This window comes from Impatiens glandulifera, chromosome 1, assembly GCF_907164915.1.
Source record: "Impatiens glandulifera chromosome 1, dImpGla2.1, whole genome shotgun sequence".
NCBI classification, from domain to species: Eukaryota; Viridiplantae; Streptophyta; class Magnoliopsida; order Ericales; family Balsaminaceae; genus Impatiens; species Impatiens glandulifera.
The window spans coordinates 95,195,680-95,219,700 of NC_061862.1; the positions used below are offsets into that span (position 1 = coordinate 95,195,680).

General features: G+C 29.2%; 3 protein-coding genes across 3 annotated transcripts; all 3 read left to right on the forward strand.

Moving 5' to 3' along the window:
- Positions 1–300: 300 nt before the first annotated feature.
- On the forward strand, positions 301–1,978 carry LOC124936929 (cytochrome P450 78A5-like). The gene is made up of 4 exons (XM_047477462.1): positions 301–535; positions 652–899; positions 1,451–1,582; positions 1,658–1,978. The coding sequence occupies exons 1-4, from the start codon at positions 301–303 to the stop codon at positions 1,976–1,978; spliced, it is 936 nt and encodes a 311-aa protein (XP_047333418.1).
- Positions 1,979–11,348: 9,370 nt separating this feature from the next.
- LOC124936940 (cytochrome P450 78A5-like) lies at positions 11,349–13,418 on the forward strand. Its single transcript, XM_047477471.1, has 3 exons — positions 11,349–11,909; positions 11,994–12,395; positions 12,798–13,418. The coding sequence occupies exons 1-3, from the start codon at positions 11,349–11,351 to the stop codon at positions 13,395–13,397; spliced, it is 1,563 nt and encodes a 520-aa protein (XP_047333427.1). The 3' UTR covers positions 13,398–13,418.
- An 8,241-nt stretch (positions 13,419–21,659) lies between these two features.
- On the forward strand, positions 21,660–23,712 carry LOC124936950 (cytochrome P450 78A5-like). Its single transcript, XM_047477478.1, has 3 exons — positions 21,660–22,202; positions 22,288–22,689; positions 23,092–23,712. Exons 1-3 carry the CDS (start codon positions 21,660–21,662, stop codon positions 23,689–23,691), a joined length of 1,545 nt encoding a protein of 514 aa, XP_047333434.1. The 3' UTR covers positions 23,692–23,712.
- The last annotated feature ends 309 nt before the right edge of the window (positions 23,713–24,021 follow it).

Below are 24,021 nucleotides of genomic sequence, written 5' to 3' on the forward strand. Positions count from 1 at the left end.
AAAAAAAATGTCTTCGGGAATAGGCCTCTTTGTTCTACCAGATGACTCCTCCTCCACCTTGCTCAGCATCCAACTTTTCCTCTATCTCGCTATCTTAACCGCTGTTTTCAGATTCTGGCTAGTCCCGGGTGGTCTTGCATGGGCTCTTTCCAAAGCAAAAACCGGTGCCCCCATTCCCGGACCATCTGGATTTCCCCTTATCGGACTCATTTCACTTTCGGACTCATTTTCACTTTCATGAGTTCTTTGACTCATAGAAAACTTGCAAACCTTTCTCAGACCTTAAAGGCAGGTCCACTAATGGCCTTTTCGGTTGGGTTCACCCGTTTCGTTATTTCAAGTGATCCGGGTTCGGCTAAGGACATTCTCAGTAGTTCTGCCTTCGCTGATCGTCCCATTAAGGAATCCGCTTACGAGCTCTTGTTTAATCGGGCAATGGGATTTGCTCCCTTTGGAGAATACTGGAGAGAGCTAAGAAGGATTTCAGCTACTTACATGTTTAGCCCGAAGAAAATAGCTTGTGCTGAAGGATTCCGTAAGAACATCTGTCATCAGATGATCACACAAGTAAGAATACTCTTTTTATTTTTACTTTTAAATGATAATGAGTATAAAAGACAATTAGTTATAAATGAGTGTTTCTTTACGCAGGTAAAAACACAAATGGATCTAAAGGGGATGTTGAGATCAAGCAAGTTCTTCACTATGGTTCATTGAATAACATGATGATGACTGTTTTTGGAAAGTATTATGATTTTGGTGAAAATGGGGACGGTTTGGAATTAGAGGGATTTGTTAGTGAAGGATACAAGTTACTAGGGACATTCAATTGGAGCGATCATTTCCCGATTCTAGGTTGGCTTGATGTTCAAGGTGTGAGAAGGAGAAGTAGGAAACTAGTTCTAAAGTGGATGGGTTTGTTAGAAAGATCATAGACGATCACAGCATGGTTACTGATCAGGACAATAATCATGGATACTTTGTGATGTTCTTCTTGATCTTGAGAGAGAGAACAAGATCACCCGATCTGATATGGTCGCTGTTCTATGGGTAATGTTTTTTCTTATATCTTTTCAAAATTTTCTAATTTGTATTTTCTTACTTAGAATCCTCTTTCTTGACTTCACTAGCCAACCTTATTATCTACAAGATATGAAAAATATGTAGAAAGGAAAAATAGTTAGAACATTTTCGTAAATGAATGTACATGTTAAATTTTATTAAACAAAAAACTAATTTTATTTCATGTGTTACTTTTATCATGTCGGCCCTTAGTTTCCTGTGACTACTTTGTTTCTCATTTTAACAAATTATTAATTTCTTGAAAATATTTGTATTCTCATTTTTAAAAGATATTTATTTCCTTGCTTCTATATATAAGTTTTTGATTTACATAATAATAATTGATGATGAAAACATTTATATAAATACTCTTTATCAATGAATGCAGGAAATGATCTTCAGAGGAACAGATACTGTTGCAATTCTATTAGAATGGATTCTAGCAAGACTAGTTCTTCATCCAGACATTCAAGCCAAAGCTCTCGCCGAAATTGAAACAACTATTGGCTCTTCAAGGGCGGTAATGGAATCTGATATCCCAAACCTGCCATACCTCAAGCCATCGTAAAAGAGACTCTAAGAATGCACCCTCCAGGCCCCCTCCTTTCATGGGCTCGTCTTGCAATCCACGACACACATGTTGGGCCAGTACTTTGTCCCTGCAGGGACCACGGCCATGGTGAATATGTGGGCCATAGCACATGACAAAGGAATTTGGTCGGAGCCAGAAGAGTTCAGGCCAGAGAGATTCATTGAACAGGATGTGTCTGTCATGGGGTCTGACATGAGGCTCGCCCCTTTTGGTTCAGGAAGGAGGGTATGTCCCGGGAAAACTATGGGTCTAGTTACCGTTCATATTTGGTTGGCTGTGCTTCTTCAGAACTTGAGTGGACCTCTAAGGATGATGTGGATTTGACTGAGGTTCTCAAGATGTCCATGGAAATGAAGAATCCATTGGTGTGTAAAGCTGTTGCAAGGGTTTTTGAGCATGCTTGTTGGCTCCTTCTGAAGAGAACTCCTAAACTATGTTATGTTGTTTGTGTTTGTTTGATGCATGTTTTCTATGTTTGTGTTTGTTATGTTTTTCAAAAACTATGTTATGTTGTTGTGTTTGTTTGATGCTTGTTTTCTAACCTTGTGTTTTCTATGTTTTTCAAAAACTATGTTATGTTTTTGTGTTTGTTTAATGCATGTTTCTAAGTTTGTGTTTTCTATGTTTTTCAATTTGTGTGTTTTGTTTTATAAAATCTCATATCTGATAACTTTAACTTTATGAGATAAACTATAAATCAATAATCCGTTTATTAGAAAAACTTGAAATAATACGTATAAATTATTATTTTAAACCAAATGTTCTTGACCTTATCATCACGTCTAAACTCGTCTCACTCTACAAAATAGATACATAATCAAATATTAGATTCATGTAGAAGTTTGTTACCTTTAATATCGAACTAATTCTTAAATTTTATGTCATTTTTCTTTTTCTTTATGTTTCTTTGGTATTGATAGAAAAAAACACTTAGAATATTATCTTATATTTAGTGGATAAAGAATTTAATTTGGCAATTTTCATATATTATTTTATTCCTTAATTTTATTTCATTAGTAGTTAAATATATTTATTCACCATCCTACTTAATCAATCTCCCTATTTTGTTTTATTTTTTTTATTTAACACAAATAATTGATAAATTAATTAATCAACCATTTATTTTTATTTTGTTATAAAATATTTTGAAGGAACTATATGATTGATTTACAAAGTTATTGTAAGGTGAAACATAAAATAATTATAACAACTTAATTATCAAACTTCCAAGTTAGCCTCAGTATCACACACATGATTAATAAATAAATTAATCGATCATTCATTTTTATGTGTGTTATAAAATATTTTGAAGAAATTCTATGGTTATTCAAATGGTTCATTATAAATCGTTATATAAAATATTTTGATAACTTGATTATCAAACTTTCATATTGAATCCCAATATTTTTTATAAACAAGATATGAATATATACGGACCCTTATGTTTATATATATGATGAAAACTTTATAGTTAAAGTGTGAGATAGTGTCTTATAAATAATTTTAGAAAGATTTTTCGCAATATTATACTTTTCCCATAATATCATAAATACTAAAAAAAATTATTTTTCTTATGAAAATAAGAAATAGACTATTCAATTGCTCCTACGGTTTATAAAGAAAATATTACCTTAAATACTAATTTATGAAGATAAAGACGGTTCCTCTTTTCTTAAGCATAATCAGTGTTCATCAATCCCATAATCATAAATATAATTTTTTTTATACATAATAGTTTTAATCTTTAGTTCCGAAATATCGCATTTAATATTAAATATATTCACAAATTGAATAAAAATAGGAATGTGCATTACATTAATTAAGACTCTAAAAACATATCATGATTACCAATGTAAATCATGTTTAATAATAAATTTATTGACAAAAAAAGGCATTAAGATTAAATTTGTATTAAACCACGTTAATTTATTTAACAAAATCATGTTTTAATAATAATTCTAACGACAAATACATACATTTGACCTAAATTCTTATTCAATTAAAATTAATTAACAAAATCATGTCTTAACATAAATTTAGTGATAAAAAATTTACATGTGGGAAAAATTCTCATTCAATAAGATTTATTTAACAAAATCATATTTTAATCAAAAATAACAGCAAATTAATGCGAAGTTTGTTAGATTTAATATTGAACAATTTCTTAAACTTTATGTATCTCTTTATGTTTCTCTTGTATTGATAAAAATAAACTTAGATTTTCTTATATTTAATCGATAAAGAATTTAATTTGTCAATTTTTATATATTTTATTCTATTCATTAATTTTATTTAATGAGTAGTCAAATAAGTTTGTTCACCATCCTACATAATCAACCTCCCTATTTTTATTTTTTTTATTTATGTAAAATATTTTAAAGGAACTGTATAATTGATTTAAAAAGTTCATTGTATAGTGAAACATAAAATAATTTTAACAAATTAATTATAAAACTTTAAAATTAAGTCTTAATATCTTTATGCACATGATATGATCATGTATGCCTCTTATCTAATTAAGTTTAACATATATCTTTCTTTTTTATTTATTTTACCCACATAATTAATAAATTAATTAATCAATCATTTATCTTTATATGTGTTATAAAATATTTTGAAGAGATGTATGGTTATTCAAATGGTTCATTATAAATAGTTACATAAAATATTTTGATAACTTAATTATCAAACTTTCATATTGAATCCCAAAATATTCTTTATACACATGATAGACATATGTATTGCTTCTTATGCTTGTAGGATGAAAACTTTATAATTAAAGTGTGATATGGAGTCGAACAAATAATTTTTAAAGATTTTTTTGCATCATTATACTTTCCGAAAAACCCACAAATATTATAAAAAATATTTTTTATTATTAACCTAACAGAAGACGATTAGATTGCTCTCACGGTTCATAAAGAAAATATGACCTTCAATACTAGTTTATGAAGATAAAGATGGTTTCTCATTCCTTATCATAATTAATGTTCATCAATCCCATAATCTTAAATAATCTGTCTTTCCTATTTTATAATTTTAATCTTTTAATTCGAAAATATCGTATTTAGTATCAAATATATTCACAATTGAATAAAAATAGGAATGTTTATTACATTAATTAAGACCCTAAATACAATAGCATGATAACCAATATAAATCATGTTTAATAATAATTTATTGACAAAAACATGAATTATGATTAAAGTTGTATTAAACCACGTTAATTTATACAACAAAATCATGTTTTAATAATAATTCTAAAGAGAAATACTTGCATTTGACCTAAATTCTTATTCAATTAAAATTAATTAACAAAATCATATCTTAACATAAATTTAGTGATAAAGAATTTACATGTGGACAAAATTCTCATTCAATAAGAATTATTTAACAAAATCATACTTTAATAATAAATCTAACGACAAATTAATGCGAAGTCATAACACACTATTAACTTCTTGAACATATTTTCATTCTTATTTTCATATATATATATATATATATATATAAATATATCTTTGCTTTTGTATCTATGTTTTTGATTTACTTCATCATTAATGTTTAAGTCTTTTCCACCCATAACACTCATATTTTTTTATATAGAGCAATCAATCTTCAATCAAATGATAAATAAATTTAAAAAAAAAAAAGCTAGTTATTAGTTGTTAATTTTCCATTGATGTTAGTAATATCGCAATGGAAGAAAAAATGGAAGCCGTTGAAGGCACAATACAAGTCATTTCATCTTTTTGATGCATCGCATTCTAATTTAGGTACTATTTTTATGTTAATTGTTTAATATTTATATATATAATTCGAAGTACAATATTTTTGTCATTAAACTTGTAAATAGTATTAAGATAATATTAGATAAGGAAGAAGACTAAACATGTATTCTGTATAACTATATTCTTGTATTTGATTTGTGTAATGCTTAAAATCGACCTTTTTTTTTAAAAAAAAATTCTCTATCGAACTCTTAGATCGAGGTCCGTTAGTACATTACCTTACTCTTGGATCTCGAGTGGGATATAAATGATTTGCATCCATTAATTTAATATGGAATGACTAAATTTGGATTAGAAACAATGAAGATAATTTAATCCAAGAAGTCTTAGTACTTTTCTACTAAGTTAACTATGATTAATAGAGTTGTATATATATTGTATTATAATTGGGTCATGTGTGAGGCCACGCTAATTGTTATATTAAATAAAATGAAATGATAATTCATTATTAATATATGATAAATTATTAATATCAAATAATATTATTTATTTATGAATTAAAGTTATATTTAATTAAACGAATTTAATTATAGAATTAAGATTTACAAATCTTTTATTTATTTATAAAATAAATAATATATAATTAAATGTGTTAATTATGTACTTAATATTTTAAAGAATATATTTTTTATTTATGAAATAAATTATTATATATATAATTAAAAAGTTAATTTAGAGAAAGTTATGATTTTTGTATCTTCTCTTCTTAAATATTTATTTAAGCTTATTTATATGATAGATAGATAATAACATTTTTAGTGTAAAAAATCATTAATTTCTAAAAGTTATTAACTTAGATATACACTATACATTTCTTTCTCGAAGTTTTTTGGGAGAGAACACAAATATTACTTTATTTAAATAATTATGAGTTAAGACTATAATTAATTTACATGAGATAATCTATCTTTTCAACAAAGCAATATTGAGATTGTACGTGTGAAAGTGTGAGGTTACAGGATGAGAGGTCGATTGAGATTGATAATTGGTTTACCAATGAATAAGATGTCAGTGACATTGTAATGATGGTTAGTTTACTGAGCGATAAGAGGTCGATTAAGGTTGTCTGCTGAGAGATAAGAGATGTGTGCGTATGTGTGATTGGGATTGACGGTTGATTTGTCAAGAGATAAGAGTCGTATGAAATTGTGACGTCATACTATGAAGAGGTTCATTGAGATTGGTGGTTGGTTTGGTGAGAGATAAGAAGCGCGTGGAAATAATTATGTCATGAGATGAGAGGTCAATTAAAATTGGTAGTTGGTTTGCCGAGGGATAAGAGGTTGGTAACAAAGAATCGTAAAGTCACGAAATTAAAGGTTAAGTGTGGTTGATAGTTGGTTTGTCGAGGGATTAAAACATGTAAAATTATGAGGTCACGAAAAGAGAGGTCGATGAGATTAGTGGTTTGTTTTCCAAGCGATAAAAGGTCATTAAGATTGAGATTGTTGTTTGGATTGCTGAGAGATAAGAAATCGGTAAAACAATGATCGAAAGATCACGAGATTAGAGGTCGATTGTGATTGGTGGTTAAAAATATATGTAAATGAGATGTTGATGGACCGAAGTGTGAGGTCATAATACTAGAGATCGACTGAGATGGTGGTTGATTTTTTGAGAAATAAGAGGCGTCTGAATGTGTGAGGTCACGAGATTAATATGTCAATTGGGATTTTGATGGTTGGTTTGTCGAAGGATAAAGACATGTGAAAGTGTGTGAGGTCATAATATTAGAAATAAGAGTTGTCCATTGGGAAAAAGAATATCGGTAGTTAAATGTGTGACTGAGACGGGTGGTTGACCGGAGTGTGAAAGTGAGGTCATAAGATTAAAGGTCGATTGGATTAGTGGTTGGTTTGCAAAAGTGAGGATAAAGAGGTCGTGGTAATGATATGAGATGGTTGAGGTACAAAATACTCGAAGTGAGGTCACAAGATTAGTATCAGATGTTCATTGGAGAACAAAAAATATCGGTGGTTAAATATATGAATGAATTTGTTGGTTTACCGAAAAAGTGAGGGTAAAGAAGTTGGTGATACGATGAGATGGTGGTTTGATAAAAGTGATGGTAAAAGATATTGGTATTGTTGAAATATTGAGTGCAATAGTGAGGTCACAAGATTAGTAATATGAGAGCTCTATTAGTTATAAATGATATTGTTGGTTAACCAAGTAAAGAGAGTAAGAGGTTGGTGCTGATGAAAAAAAATTAAATGAATGTCTTCTTACCAAATTTATTATCCTTTTTTTATTATGAATGACACAAACAACGATGATTGAGAGGAGGAAGATGTTCACTAGGTTGTCTCAACAATTGAAGCCCCTCATGTACAGACTTATAGATGTTGACGACGAAGAGGATAATGAAGACGATGAAAATTGTTATAATATAAAGATAATATACTTGTAAGATATTACACAAATAATAAGTTGTGATAATATCAATATTATATTATTATATTAGTTTCCTTATATATCTAATCTATTGTCTATATAATAGACCTATTTATTTAACTCAAAATATATCATTCAATACATATTCTACTCTTTATTCTAACATAGTATAAGAGCCTAATTTTATTGTTGAGCTACAAAATCTACCATTCCGCTATCTCCATCAATGATTACTTTAGCTAAAAGTGTTCAATATTTGGTATGAACCAAATATCCGACAGAATTTGAATTCACCAAATTCGAAAAATCGAATTTGAATTTTATTTTTTATTTTTTATTTTCGAATAGAATTTTAAACCTATTCGAATTTAAATTAGGTTTTCGATTTGGTTTTTGAGTTGAGATTTAAGCTCGAAAACTAAATCGAAAACTAAATTTATTTTTTATGATTTATTTTAATTATATATTTTACTACATATTATATAATTTATTATATATTATTAAAAAATTATATATTTTTTTATTAATTAATTTAGGTCATCCGCTAGTCCTCCATAATCTCTAAAACTCTAATCCCTCACTTCAACCGTCCACTTTTGAGTCTTGACCTATCTCTCTTTCTTTCTTGTCGAAAACACTTACCATCATCATAAACACCTCTCCACTATCATATCTGGTGGTCGTCAACATTGTTTTACTTTTACTTACGTCGTTCATCTGCCGAACATTGACGGTCAATCACTAAGCATAGTTTAAATGATTTATATTTTTTTTATAATTTTAGTAGATAAGATATCAAATAACTTGTTTATTCTGATAACTCTTTTAAGAATATTTCTTTCATATTATGGGTATGGGGTGTTCAATATTTGGTCTAAATCGAATATCTGATCAAATTTGAATAAACTGAATTCGAATAAACCGAATTCGAATTTTTTCAAATCGGTTTGATTTTCAAATTTTCTTAAAAATAAAATTCGAAGAACTCAAACCGAAAACTTAAATAATCTAAAAACCGAACTAATTAACACCCCTTACTTTAGTCATTGATGAAGGGCACTAATAATGCTCTATTAATTATTATTATATTTCAATAGTAATTTTTTCTTTCAAATAATTTTGTTAATATTATTATTTTCTTCGATAATTATATTCTCTGAATTTTATTTTCAGTTGTTGTTTTACCTTAGTAGTCAATATCTATATTTTATTAGTCTTAATTCAATTATATGTAAATCTTTACTAGTTATTTAGTCAACACATTTTGTAATCCTTTCGTAATGATGAGTTTCTTTTCAGGTGTTATTTCATTCTAAATAACGACCACAAAGAGGTAATTATTGTTTATTTTAACTTAGAAATTGTGATTTTTATTTATCTATTATGCTATTATATTTATATATATATATATATATAATTACTAGATCTAGATTAATGAGTGCTTTTAAAAAAAATAAAGGAAAATCTGAATCTTCCAAATCATAGTTGAATGATCATAAACTTTATCTTTATCCAGAATGGACATTATCTAAGCTTTTTTCACGAAGACTCTCTTGCCAGTTTTGACCTTTTTGAATTTCTCTAGTATAACATTTTTCCTAAAAGTCTTAATGACTATGTTTGGTTGTACCATCAAACTCTCTTTCACATTTATAAGTTTATCATTGAGAAATTGTACATCCTTCTTGATACATCTTCAACAATTAATATTCAACAATTATTATCGGACTACATGTTCTTTTATTTTAATCTCCAAATATATTCACAACATATAGAAGTGTCATTATTTTGTGAAGAGTGGAGAGTATTATAGTCTTTCGAAGTCATGAATGTCAAACCAAGTAGTCATAGAATTAGATGGCCATCACAATTCACCTATCAGTCCAAAAGTGCTCCAAGGATTCATCAAGATTCTTCCATGAACTAATTTTCTAGTCATTCTTCTTCTCTTAAGCTCTGAAACCAAATATTTTGAATTTTTTAGTTTGACCAAAATGCTTACAACTACTAAAGACTAGACCAAGGCTCCTTCACTACATCATCATTAGTTATAAATACTGTTCATACAGTGAAATGCTCACTCAATTTGTATCTATCTGCCTTCATTTTAAAATTCAAGAAGCTCGGGCTTTCGTTTGCCAAAACTATCTTTGTTGTGTCCACCTTGAGTTGAGTTTTGCACTCAATTTGTATCTGCCTTCATTTTAAAATTCAAGAAGCTCGGGCTTTCGTTTGCCAAAACTATCTTTGTTGTGTCCACCTTGAGTTGAGTTTTGCATAAGAGAGGATCTAGAGACTAAAGTTGTGTATACATAATGTTGCATTGTGTTAAATATTTATCATTAGAGTTATAGAGTTATAAGACTTATAATAATATAAAAACTAACATAACTATAAACAAATCAATATATGGCTTGGTTGAAAAAACTAAACTTTTTAAGTATTGTTGTGTTTAATCATTTTTTTTAATTCATTTAAAAATTAATTTTGTTTTAGATATCTTAATGGGGTATTTATTTAAATGAAATAATATTATGAAATACACTTTAATTATGTATATATTAACCAATGTAATTAAATTTATTCGTTAACTACATTATAGCTCTAAGCGTTTCCAAACATGCTCATAATTTCAAGTATATCTCTTTGTCTTCGACCAAGTAATTATGAAGAATATTTCAATCATATATATATATTTGTATGTAATAAAATTAGTCCTGATTAATTAGTATATGGAAAATCTTTAAATTGGATATGCACAATATTCCGTTGATTTGATTCTAGCAAAAACTAGTACTTCATCCAACCTTTTAAGCCTATACTATAGTTCAGTAAATTGACATCAATATAGACTCTTCAAATGTTATAATTGATTTCAATCAATAAAACCTCCAAACCATCTTTGGTAGAATTTGCACCACCCACCTAGAGCAGAATCCGCCCATGGTAAATTAATGTGTGGGCCACAGCACATGACAAATGTTGTCATGCATGAAGAAAATTAACTACGTGCATCCTTGCATGTCTCTGCATTTTCAATTCAATACGTGCATCCTTGCATGGCTCTGCATTTTCAGAAAAATATTAAAATATTTGTATCCATTGCATGGCTCTGCTTTTTTCAGAGCTTTTAGTGAGTCCAAATAATAACAACGTGGAGCTGACTAGACTCTTAAGATTTTAAAGGAAATGAAAAATCCTTAATTTGTTGTGTTAAGAGATGTTTTAGTATGTTAATTCTTTCTGGTGGGTCTTCCAAAATTAATATATGGGTTTTCTAAGTTTGCATTTTCTTGGGATTTAGTTAATCATGCAACTTTTGAGTCAGTTCTCTTTTTAATATTACCTATATATAATTAAAATGTTTAGTTTAATTTCATTTTAAATAGATTGAATGTTATAAAATTTATTTTGTATGTTTCTTCTTGCCCTCCCTACAAATACGAACACTCCATTCCTTCTTTCATCACCACTTCCTACTTTCATATCTCTCTCTTAACAAAAAAAAAATGTCTTCGGGAATAGGCCTCTTTGTTCTACCAGATGACTCCTCCTCCACCTTGCTCAGCATCCAACTTTTCCTCTTTCTCGCTATCTTAACCGCTGTTTTCAGATTCTGGCTAGTCCCGGGTGGTCTTGCATGGGCTCTTTCCAAAGCAAAAACCGGTGCCCCCATTCCCGGACCATCTGGATTTCCCCTTATCGGACTCATTTTCACTTTCGGACTCATTTTCACTTTCATGAGTTCTTTGACTCATAGAAAACTTGCAAACCTTTCTCAGACCTTAAAGGCAGGTCCACTAATGGCCTTTTCGGTTGGGTTCACCCGTTTCGTTATTTCAAGTGATCCGGGTTCGGCTAAGGACATTCTCAGTAGTTCTGCCTTCGCTGATCGTCCCATTAAGGAATCCGCTTACGAGCTCTTGTTTAATCGGGCAATGGGATTTGTTCCCTTTGGAGAATACTGGAGAGAGCTAAGAAGGATTTCAGCTACTTACATGTTTAGCCCGAAGAAAATAGCTTGTGCTGAAGGATTCCGTAAGAACATCTGTCATCAGATGATCACACAAGTAAGAATACTCTTTTTATTTTTACTTTTAAATGATAATGAGTATAAAAGACAATTAGTTATAAATGAGTGTTTCTTTACGCAGGTAAAAACACAAATGGATCTAAAAGGGGATGTTGAGATCAAGCAAGTTCTTCACTATGGTTCATTGAATAACATGATGATGACTGTTTTTGGAAAGTATTATGATTTTGGTGAAAATGGGGACGGTTTGGAATTAGAGGGATTTGTTAGTGAAGGATACAAGTTACTAGGGACATTCAATTGGAGCGATCATTTCCCGATTCTAGGTTGGCTTGATGTTCAAGGTGTGAGAAGGAGAAGTAGGAAACTAGTTTCTAAAGTGGATGGGTTTGTTAGAAAGATCATAGACGATCACAGCATGGTTACTGATCAGGACAATAATCATGGATACTTTGTTGATGTTCTTCTTGATCTTGAGAGAGAGAACAAGATCACCCGATCTGATATGGTCGCTGTTCTATGGGTAATGTTTTTTCTTATATCTTTTCAAAATTTTCTAATTTGTATTTTCTTACTTAGAATCCTCTTTCTTGACTTCACTAGCCAACCTTATTATCTACAAGATATGAAAAATATGTAGAAAGGAAAAATAGTTAGAACATTTTCGTAAATGAATGTACATGTTAAATTTTATTAAACAAAAAACTAATTTTATTTCATGTGTTACTTTTATCATGTCGGCCCTTAGTTTCCTGTGACTACTTTGTTTCTCATTTTAACAAATTATTAATTTCTTGAAAATATTTGTATTCTCATTTTTTAAAAGATATTTATTTCCTTGCTTCTATATATAAGTTTTTTGATTTACATAATAATAATTGATGATGAAAACATTTATATAAATACTCTTTATCAATGAATGCAGGAAATGATCTTCAGAGGAACAGATACTGTTGCAATTCTATTAGAATGGATTCTAGCAAGACTAGTTCTTCATCCAGACATTCAAGCCAAAGCTCTCGCCGAAATTGAAACAACTATTGGCTCTTCAAGGGCGGTAATGGAATCTGATATCCCAAACCTGCCATACCTCCAAGCCATCGTAAAAGAGACTCTAAGAATGCACCCTCCAGGCCCCCTCCTTTCATGGGCTCGTCTTGCAATCCACGACACACATGTTGGGCAGTACTTTGTCCCTGCAGGGACCACGGCCATGGTGAATATGTGGGCCATAGCACATGACAAAGGAATTTGGTCGGAGCCAGAAGAGTTCAGGCCAGAGAGATTCATTGAACATGATGTGTCTGTCATGGGGTCTGACATGAGGCTCGCCCCTTTTGGTTCAGGAAGGAGGGTATGTCCCGGGAAAACTATGGGTCTAGCTACCGTTCATATTTGGTTGGCTGTGCTTCTTCAGAACTTTGAGTGGACCTCTAAGGATGATGTGGATTTGACTGAGGTTCTCAAGATGTCCATGGAAATGAAGAATCCCTTGGTGTGTAAAGCTGTTGCAAGGGTTTTTTGAGCATGCTTGTTGGCTCCTTCTGAAGAGAACTCCTAAACTATGTTATGTTGTTTGTGTTTGTTTGATGCATGTTTTCTATGTTTGTGTTTGTTATGTTTTTCAAAAACTATGTTATGTTGTTGTGTTTGTTTGATGCTTGTTTTCTAACCTTGTGTTTTCTATGTTTTTCAAAAACTATGTTATGTTTTTGTGTTTGTTTAATGCATGTTTCTAAGCTTGTGTTTTCTATGTTTTTCAATTTGTGTGTTTTGTTTTATAAAATCTCATATCTGATAACTTTAACTTTATGAGATAAACTATAAATCAATAATCCGTTTATTAGAAAAACTTGAAATAATACGTATAAAATTATTATTTTAAACCAAAATGTTCTTGACCTTATCATCACATCTAAACTCGTCTCACTCTACAAAATAGATACATAATCAAATATTAGATTCATGTAGAAGTTTGTTACCTTTAATATCGAACTAATTCTTAAATTTTATGTCATTTTTCTTTTTCTTTATGTTTCTTTGGTATTGATAGAAAAAACACTTAGAAGATTATCTTATATTTAGTGGATAAAGAATTTAATTTGGCAATTTTCATATATTATTTTATTCCTTAATTTTATTTCATTAGTAGTTAAATATATTTATTCACCATCCTACTTAATCAATCTCCCTATTTTGTTTTATTTTTTTTATTTAACACAAATAATTGATAAATTAATTAATCAACCATTTATTTTTATTTTTGTTATAAAATATTTTGAAGGAACTATATGATTGATTTAAAAAGTTTATTGTAAGGTGAAACATAAAATAATTATAACAACTTAATTATCAAACTTCCAAGTTAAGCCTCAGTATCACACACATGATTAATAAATAAATTAATCGATCATTCATTTTTATGTGTGTTATAAAATATTTTGAAGAAATTCTATGGTTATTCAAATGGTTCATTATAAATCGTTATATAAAATATTTTGATAACTTGATTATCAAACTTTCATATTGAATCCCAATATTTTTTATAAACAAGATATGAATATATACGGACCCTTATGCTTGTATATATGATGAAAACTTTATAGTTAAAGTGTGAGATAGTGTCTTATAAATAATTTTAGAAAGATTTTTCGCATTATTATACTTTTCTGATAATATCATAAATATAAAAAAAATTATTTTTCTTATGAAAATAAGAAATAGACGATTAGATTGCTCTCACCGTTCATAAAGAAAACATTACCTTAAATATTAATTTATAAAGATAAAGATGGTTCCTCTTTTCTTAAACATAATTAATGTTCATCAATCCCATAATCATAAATATTATTTTTTTATACTTTATAATTTTAATCTTTAGTTCCGAAATATCGCATTTAATATTAAATATATTTTAAATTTAATAAAAATGTGTATTACATTAATTATGAATCTAAAAACATATCATGATTACCCATGTAAATCATGTTTAACAATAAATTTATTGACAAAAGAAAATGCATTAAGATTAAATTTTGTATTAAATCACGTTAATTTATTTAATAAAATCATTTTTTAATAATAATTCTAACGACAAATACTTGCATTTGACCTAAATTCTTATTCAATTAAAATTAATTAACAAAACCATATCATATCATAAATTTAGTGATAAAGAATTTACATGTGGGAAAAATTCTCATTCAATAATATTTATTTAACAAAATCATATTTTAATCAAAAATAACAGCAAATTAATGCGAAGTTTGTTATATTTAATATTGAACAATTTCTTAAACTTTATGTATCTCTTTATGTTTCTCTTGTATTGATAAAAATAAACTTAGATTTTCTTATATTTAATCGATAAAGAATTTAATTTGTCAATTTTTATATATTTTATAATATTCATTAATTTTATTTAATGAGTAGTCAAATAAGTTTGTTCACCATCCTACATAATCAACCTCCCTATTTTTATTTTTTTATTTATGTAAAATATTTTAAAGGAACTGTATAATTGATTTAAAAAGTTCATTGTATAGTGAAACATAAAATAATTTTAACAAATTAATTATAAAACTTTAAAATTAAGTCTTAATATCTTTATGCACATGATATGATCATGTATGCCTCTTATCTAATTAAGTTTAACATATATCTTTCTTTTTATTTATTTTACCCACATAATTAATAAATTAATTAATCAATCATTTATCTTTATATGTGTTATAAAATATTTTGAAGAGATGTATGGTTATTCAAATGGTTCATTATAAATAGTTACATAAAATATTTTGATAACTTAATTATCAAACTTTCATATTGAATCCCAAAATATTCTTTATACACATGATAGACATATGTATTGCTTCTTATGCTTGTAGGATGAAAACTTTATAATTAAAGTGTGATATGGAGTCGAACAAATAATTTTTAAAGATTTTTTTGCATCATTATACTTTTCCGAAAAACCCACAAATATTATAAAAAACATTTTTTATTATTAACCTAACAGAAAGACGATTAGATTGCTCTCACGGTTCATAAAGAAAATATGACCTTCAATACTAGTTTATGAAGATAAAGATGGTTTCTCATTCCTTATCATAATTAATGTTCATCAATCCCATAATCTTAAATAATCTGTCTTTCCTATTTTATAATTTTAATCTTTTAATTCGAAAATATCGTATTTAGTATCAAATATATTCACAAATTGAATAAAAATAGGAATGTTTATTACATTAATTAAGACCCTAAATACAATAGCATGATAACCAATATAAATCATGTTTAATAATAAATTTATTGACAAAAACATGAATTATGATTAAAGTTGTATTAAACCACGTTAATTTATACAACAAAATCATGTTTTAATAATAATTCTAAAGAGAAATACTTGCATTTGATCTAAATTCTTATTCAATTAAAATTAATTAACAAAATCATATCTTAACATAAATTTAGTGATAAAGAATTTACATGTGGACAAAATTCTCATTCAATAAGAATTATTTAACAAAATCATACTTTAATAATAAATCTAACGACAAATTAATGCGAAGTCATAACACACTATTAACTTCTTGAACATATTTTCATTCTTATTTTCATATATATATATATATATATATATATAAATATATATCTTTGCTTTTGTATCTATGTTTTTGATTTACTTCATCATTAATGTTTAAGTCTTTCCACCCATAACACTCATATTTTTTATATAGAGCAATCAATCTTCAAATCAAATGATAAATAAATTTAAAAAAAAAGCTAGTTATTAGTTGTTAATTTTCCATTGATGTTAGTAATATCGCAATGGAAGAAAAAATGGAAGCCGTGAAGGCACAATACAAGTCATTTCATCTTTTTGATGCATCGCATTCTAATTTAGGTAATATTTTTATGTTAAATTGTTTAATATTTATATATATTAATTCGAAGTACAATATTTTTGTCATTAAAACTTGTAAATAGTATTAAGATAATATAGATGAGGAAGAAGACTAAACATGTATTCTTTATAACTATATTCTTGTATTTGATTTGTGTAATGCTTAAAATCGACCTTTTTTTTAAAAAAAAAATTCTCTGTCTACCTTACTCTTGGATCTCGAGTGAGATATGAATGATTTGCATCCATTAATTTAATATGGAATGACTAAATTTGGATTAGAAAACTATGAAGATAATTTAATCCCAAGAAGTCGGGGTACTTTTCTATAAGTTATCATAATAGAGTTGTATATATATTGTATTATAATTGGGTCATGTGTGAGGCCACGCTAATTGTTATATTAAATAAAATGAAATGATAATTCATTATTAATATATGATAAATTATTAATATCAAATAATATTATTTATTTATGAATTAAAGTTATATTTAATTAAACGAATTTAATTATAGAATTAAGATTTACAAATCTTTTATTTATTTATAAAATAAATAATATATAATTAAATGTGTTAATTATGTACTTAATATTTTAAAGAATATATTTTTTATTTATGAAATAAATTATTATATATATAATTAAAAAGTTAATTTAGAGAAAAGTTATGATTTTTGTATCTTCTCTTCTTAAATATTTATTTAAGCTTATTTATATGATAGATAGATAATAACATTTTTAGTGTAAAAAATAATTAATTTCTAAAAGTTATTAACTTAGATATACACTATACATTTCTTTCTCGAAGTTTTTGGGAGAGAACACAAATATTACTTTATTTAAATAATTATGAGTTAAGACTATAATTAATTTACATGAGATAATCTATCTTTTCAACAAAGCAATATTGAGATTGTACGTGTGAAAGTGTGAGGTTACAGGATGAGAGGTCGATTGAGATTGATAATTGGTTTACCAATGAATAAGATGTCAGTGACATTGTAATTGATGGTTAGTTTACTGAGCGATAAGAGGTCGATTAAGGTTGTCTGCTGAGAGATAAGAGATGTGTGCGTATGTGTGATTGGGATTGACGGTTGATTTGTCAAGAGATAAGAGTCGTATGAAATTGTGACGTCATACTATGAAGAGGTTCATTGAGATTGGTGGTTGGTTTGGTGAGAGATAAGAAGCGCGTGGAAATAATTATGTCATGAGATGAGAGGTCAATTAAAATTGGTAGTTGGTTTGCCGAGGGATAAGAGGTTGGTAACAAAGAATCGTAAAGTCACGAAATTAAAGGTTAAGTGTGGTTGATAGTTGGTTTGTCGAGGGATTAAAAACATGTAAAATTATGAGGTCACGAAAAGAGAGGTCGATGAGATTAGTGGTTTGTTTTCCAAGCGATAAAAGGTCATTAAGATTGAGATTGTTGTTTGGATTGCTGAGAGATAAGAAATCGGTAAAACAATGATCGAAAGATCACGAGATTAGAGGTCGATTGTGATTGGTGGTTAAAAATATATGTAAATGAGATGTTGATGGACCGAAGTGTGAGGTCATAATACTAGAGATCGACTGAGATTGGTGGTTGATTTTTCGAGAAATAAGAGGCGTCTGAATGTGTGAGGTCACGAGATTAATATGTCAATTGGGATTTTGATGGTTGGTTTGTCGAAGGATAAAAGACATGTGAAAGTGTGTGAGGTCATAATATTAGAAATAAGAGTTGTCCATTGGGAAAAAGAATATCGGTAGTTAAATGTGTGACTGAGACGGGTGGTTGACCGGAGTGTGAAAGTGAGGTCATAAGATTAAAGGTCGATTGGATTAGTGGTTGGTTTGCAAAAGTGAGGATAAAGAGGTCGTGGTAATGATATGAGATGGTTGAGGTACAAAATACTCGAAGTGAGGTCACAAGATTAGTATCAGATGTTCATTGGAGAACAAAAAATATCGGTGGTTAAATATATGAATGAATTTGTTGGTTTACCGAAAAAGTGAGGGTAAAGAAGTTGGTGATACGATGAGATGGTTGGTTTGATAAAAGTGATGGTAAAAGATATTGGTACTGTTGAAATATTGAGTGCAATAGTGAGGTCACAAGATTAGTAATATGAGAGGTCTATTAGTTATAAATGATATTGTTGGTTAACCAAGTAATGAGAGTAAGAGGTCGGTGCTGATGAGAAAAAATTTAAATGAATGTCTTTTTATCAAATTTATTATCCTTTTTTTATTGTGAATAACACAAACAACGATGATTGAGAGGAGGAAGATGTTCACTAGGTTGTCTCAACAATTGAAACCCCTCATGTACAGACTTATAGATGTTGACGACGAAGAGGATAATGAAGACGATGAAAATTGTTATAATATAAAGATAATTTATATACCTGTAAGATATTATCACAAATAATAAGTTTTGATAATATCAATATTATATTAGTTTCCTTATATATATAATCTATTGTCTATATAATATACCTATTTATTTAACTCAAAATGTATCATTCAATACAATATTCTACTCTTTATTCTAACATAGTATAAGAGCCTAATTTTATTGCTGAGCTACAAAATCTACTATTCCGCTATCTTCATCAACGATTACTTTAACTAAAGGTGTTCAATATTTGGTATGAACCAAATATCCGACAGAATTTGAATTCACCAAATTCGAAAAAATCGAATTCGAATTTTATTTTTTATTTTTTATTTTCGAATCGAATTTTAAACCTATTCGAATTTAAATTAGGTTTTCGATTTGGTTGAGATTTAAGCTCGAAAACCAAATCGAAAACTGAATTTATTTTTTATGATTTATTTTAATTATATATTTTACTACATATTATATAATTTATTATATATTATTAAATAATTATACATTTTATTATTAATTAATTTAGGTCATCCGCTAGTCCTCTATAATCTCTAAAACTCTAATCCCTCACTTCAACCGTCCACTTTTGAGTCTTGACCTATCTCTCTTTCTTTCTCGTCGAATACACTTACCATCATCATAAACACCTTTCCACTATCATATCTGGTGGTCGTCAACATTGTTTTACTTTTACTTCCTCCGTTTATCTGTCGAACATTAACGGTCAATCACTAAGCATAGTTTAAATGATTTATATATTTTTTTTATAATTTTAGTAGATAAGATATCAAATAACTTGTTTATTCTGATAACTCTCTTAAGAATATTTCTTTCATATTATGGGTATGGGGTGTTCAATATTTGGTCTAAATCGAATATCTGATCAAATTTGAATAAACTGAATTCTCTTTCTTTCTCGTCGAATACACTTACCATCATCATAAACACCTTTCCACCTATCAGTCCAAAAGTGCTCCAAGGATTCATCAAGATTCTTCCATGAACTAATTTTCTAGTCATTCTTCTTCTCTTAAGCTCTGAAACCAAATATTTTGAATTTTTTTAGTTTGACCAAAATGCTTACAACTACTAAAGACTAGACCAAGGCTCCTTCACTACATCATCATTAGTTATAAATATTGTTCATACAATGAAATGCTCACTCAATTTATATCTGCCTTCATTTTAAAATTCAAGAAGCTCGGGCTTTCGTTTGCCAAAACTATCATTATTGTGTCCACCTTGAGTTGAGTTTTGCATAAGAGAGGATCTAGAGACTAAAGTTGTGTATACATAATGTTGCATTGTGTTAAATATTTATCATTAGAGTTATAGAGTTATAAGACTTATAATAATATAAAAACTAACATAACTATAAACAAATCAATATATGGCTTGGTTGAAAAAACTAAACTTTTTAAGTATTGTTGTGTTTAATCATTTTTTTTAATTCATTTAAAAATTATTTTTGTTTTAGATATCTTAATGGGGTATTTATTTAAATGAAATAATATTATGAAATACACTTTAATTATGTATATGTTAACCAATGTAATTAAATTTATTCGTTAACTACATTATAGCTCTAAGCGTTTCCAAACATGCTCATAATTTCAAGTATATCTCTTTGTCTTCGACCAAGTAATTATGAAGAATATTTCAATCATATATATATATATATATTTGTATGTAATAAAATTAGTCCTGATTAATTAGTATATGGAAAATCTTTAAATTGGATATGCACAATATTCCGTTGATTTGATTCTAGCAAAAACTAGTACTTCATCCAACCTTTTAAGCCTATACTATAGTTCAGTAAATTGACATCAATATAGACTCTTCAAATGTTATAATTGATTTCAATCAATAAAACCTCCAAACCATCTTTGGTAGAATTTGCACCACCCACCTAGAGCAGAATCCGCCCATGGTAAATTAATGTGTGGGCCACAGCACATGACAAATGTTGTCATGCATGAAGAAAATTAACTACGTGCATCCTTGCATGTCTCTGCATTTTCAATTCAATACGTGTATCCTTGCATGGCTCTGCATTTTCAGAAAAATATTAAAATATTTGTATCCATTGCATGGCTCTGCTTTTTTCAGAGCTTTTAGTGAGTCCAAATAATAACAACGTGGAGCTGACTAGACTCTTAAGATTTTAAAGGAAATGAAAAATCCTTAATTTGTTGTGTTAAGAGATGTTTTAGTATGTTAATTCTTTCTGGTGGGTCTTCCAAAATTAATATATGGGTTTTCTAAGTTTGCATTTTCTTGGGATTTAGTTAATCATGCAACTTTTGAGTCAGTTCTCTTTTTAATATTATCTATATATAATTAAAATGTTTAGTTTAATTTCATTTTAAATAGATTGAATGTTATAAAATTTATTTTGTATGTTTCTTCTTGCCCTCCCTACAAATACGAACACTCCATTCCTTCTTTCATCACCACTTCCTACTTTCATATCTCTCTCTTAACAACAAAAAAAATGTCTTCGGGAATAGGCCTCTTTGTTCTACCAGATGACTCCTCCTCCACCTTGCTCAGCATCCAACTTTTCCTCTTTCTCGCTATCTTAACCGCTGTTTTCAGATTCTGGCTAGTCCCGGGTGGTCTTGCATGGGCTCTTTCCAAAGCAAAAACCGGTGCCCCCATTCCCGGACCATCTGGATTTCCCCTTATCGGACTCATTTTCACTTTCATGAGTTCTTTGACTCATAGAAAACTTGCAAACCTTTCTCAGACCTTAAAGGCAGGTCCACTAATGGCCTTTTCGGTTGGGTTCACCCGTTTCGTTATTTCAAGTGATCCGGGTTCGGCTAAGGACATTCTCAGTAGTTCTGCCTTCGCTGATCGTCCCATTAAGGAATCCGCTTACGAGCTCTTGTTTAATCGGGCAATGGGATTTGCTCCCTTTGGAGAATACTGGAGAGAGCTAAGAAGGATTTCAGCTACTTACATGTTTAGCCCGAAGAAAATAGCTTGTGCTGAAGGATTCCGTAAGAACATCTGTCATCAGATGATCACACAAGTAAGAATACTCTTTTTTATTTTTACTTTTAAATGATAATGAGTATAAAAGACAATTAGTTATAAATGAGTGTTTCTTTACGCAGGTAAAAACACAAATGGATCTAAAAGGGGATGTTGAGATCAAGCAAGTTCTTCACTATGGTTCATTGAATAACATGATGATGACTGTTTTTGGAAAGTATTATGATTTTGGTGAAAATGGGGACGGTTTGGAATTAGAGGGATTTGTTAGTGAAGGATACAAGTTACTAGGGACATTCAATTGGAGCGATCATTTCCCGATTCTAGGTTGGCTTGATGTTCAAGGTGTGAGAAGGAGAAGTAGGAAACTAGTTTCTAAAGTGGATGGGTTTGTTAGAAAGATCATAGACGATCACAGCATGGTTACTGATCAGGACAATAATCATGGATACTTTGTTGATGTTCTTCTTGATCTTGAGAGAGAGAACAAGATCACCCGATCTGATATGGTCGCTGTTCTATGGGTAATGTTTTTTCTTATATCTTTTCAAAATTTTCTAATTTGTATTTTCTTACTTAGAATCCTCTTTCTTGACTTCACTAGCCAACCTTATTATCTACAAGATATGAAAAATATGTAGAAAGGAAAAATAGTTAGAACATTTTCGTAAATGAATGTACATGTTAAATTTTATTAAACAAAAAACTAATTTTATTTCATGTGTTACTTTTATCATGTCGGCCCTTAGTTTCCTGTGACTACTTTGTTTCTCATTTTAACAAATTATTAATTTCTTGAAAATATTTGTATTCTCATTTTTTAAAAGATATTTATTTCCTTGCTTCTATATATAAGTTTTTTGATTTACATAATAATAATTGATGATGAAAACATTTATATAAATACTCTTTATCAATGAATGCAGGAAATGATCTTCAGAGGAACAGATACTGTTGCAATTCTATTAGAATGGATTCTAGCAAGACTAGTTCTTCATCCAGACATTCAAGCCAAAGCTCTCGCCGAAATTGAAACAACTATTGGCTCTTCAAGGGCGGTAATGGAATCTGATATCCCAAACCTGCCATACCTCCAAGCCATCGTAAAAGAGACTCTAAGAATGCACCCTCCAGGCCCCCTCCTTTCATGGGCTCGTCTTGCAATCCACGACACACATGTTGGGCAGTACTTTGTCCCTGCAGGGACCACGGCCATGGTGAATATGTGGGCCATAGCACATGACAAAGGAATTTGGTCGGAGCCAGAAGAGTTCAGGCCAGAGAGATTCATTGAACAGGATGTGTCTGTCATGGGGTCTGACATGAGGCTCGACCCTTTTGGTTCAGGAAGGAGGGTATGTCCCGGGAAAACTATGGGTCTAGCTACCGTTCATATTTGGTTGGCTGTGCTTCTTCAGAACTTTGAGTGGACCTCTAAGGATGATGTGGATTTGACTGAGGTTCTCAAGATGTCCATGGAAATGAAGAATCCCTTGGTGTGTAAAGCTGTTGCAAGGGTTTTTTGAGCATGCTTGTTGGCTCCTTCTGAAGAGAACTCCTAAACTATGTTATGTTGTTTGTGTTTGTTTGATGCATGTTTTCTATGTTTGTGTTTGTTATGTTTTTCAAAAACTATGTTATGTTGTTGTGTTTGTTTGATGCTTGTTTTCTAACCTTGTGTTTTCTATGTTTTTCAAAAACTATGTTATGTTTTTGTGTTTGTTTAATGCATGTTTCTAAGCTTGTGTTTTCTATGTTTTTCAATTTGTGTGTTTTGTTTTATAAAATCTCATATCTGATAACGAGATAAACTATAAATCATAATCCGTTTATTAGAAAAACTTGAAATAATACGT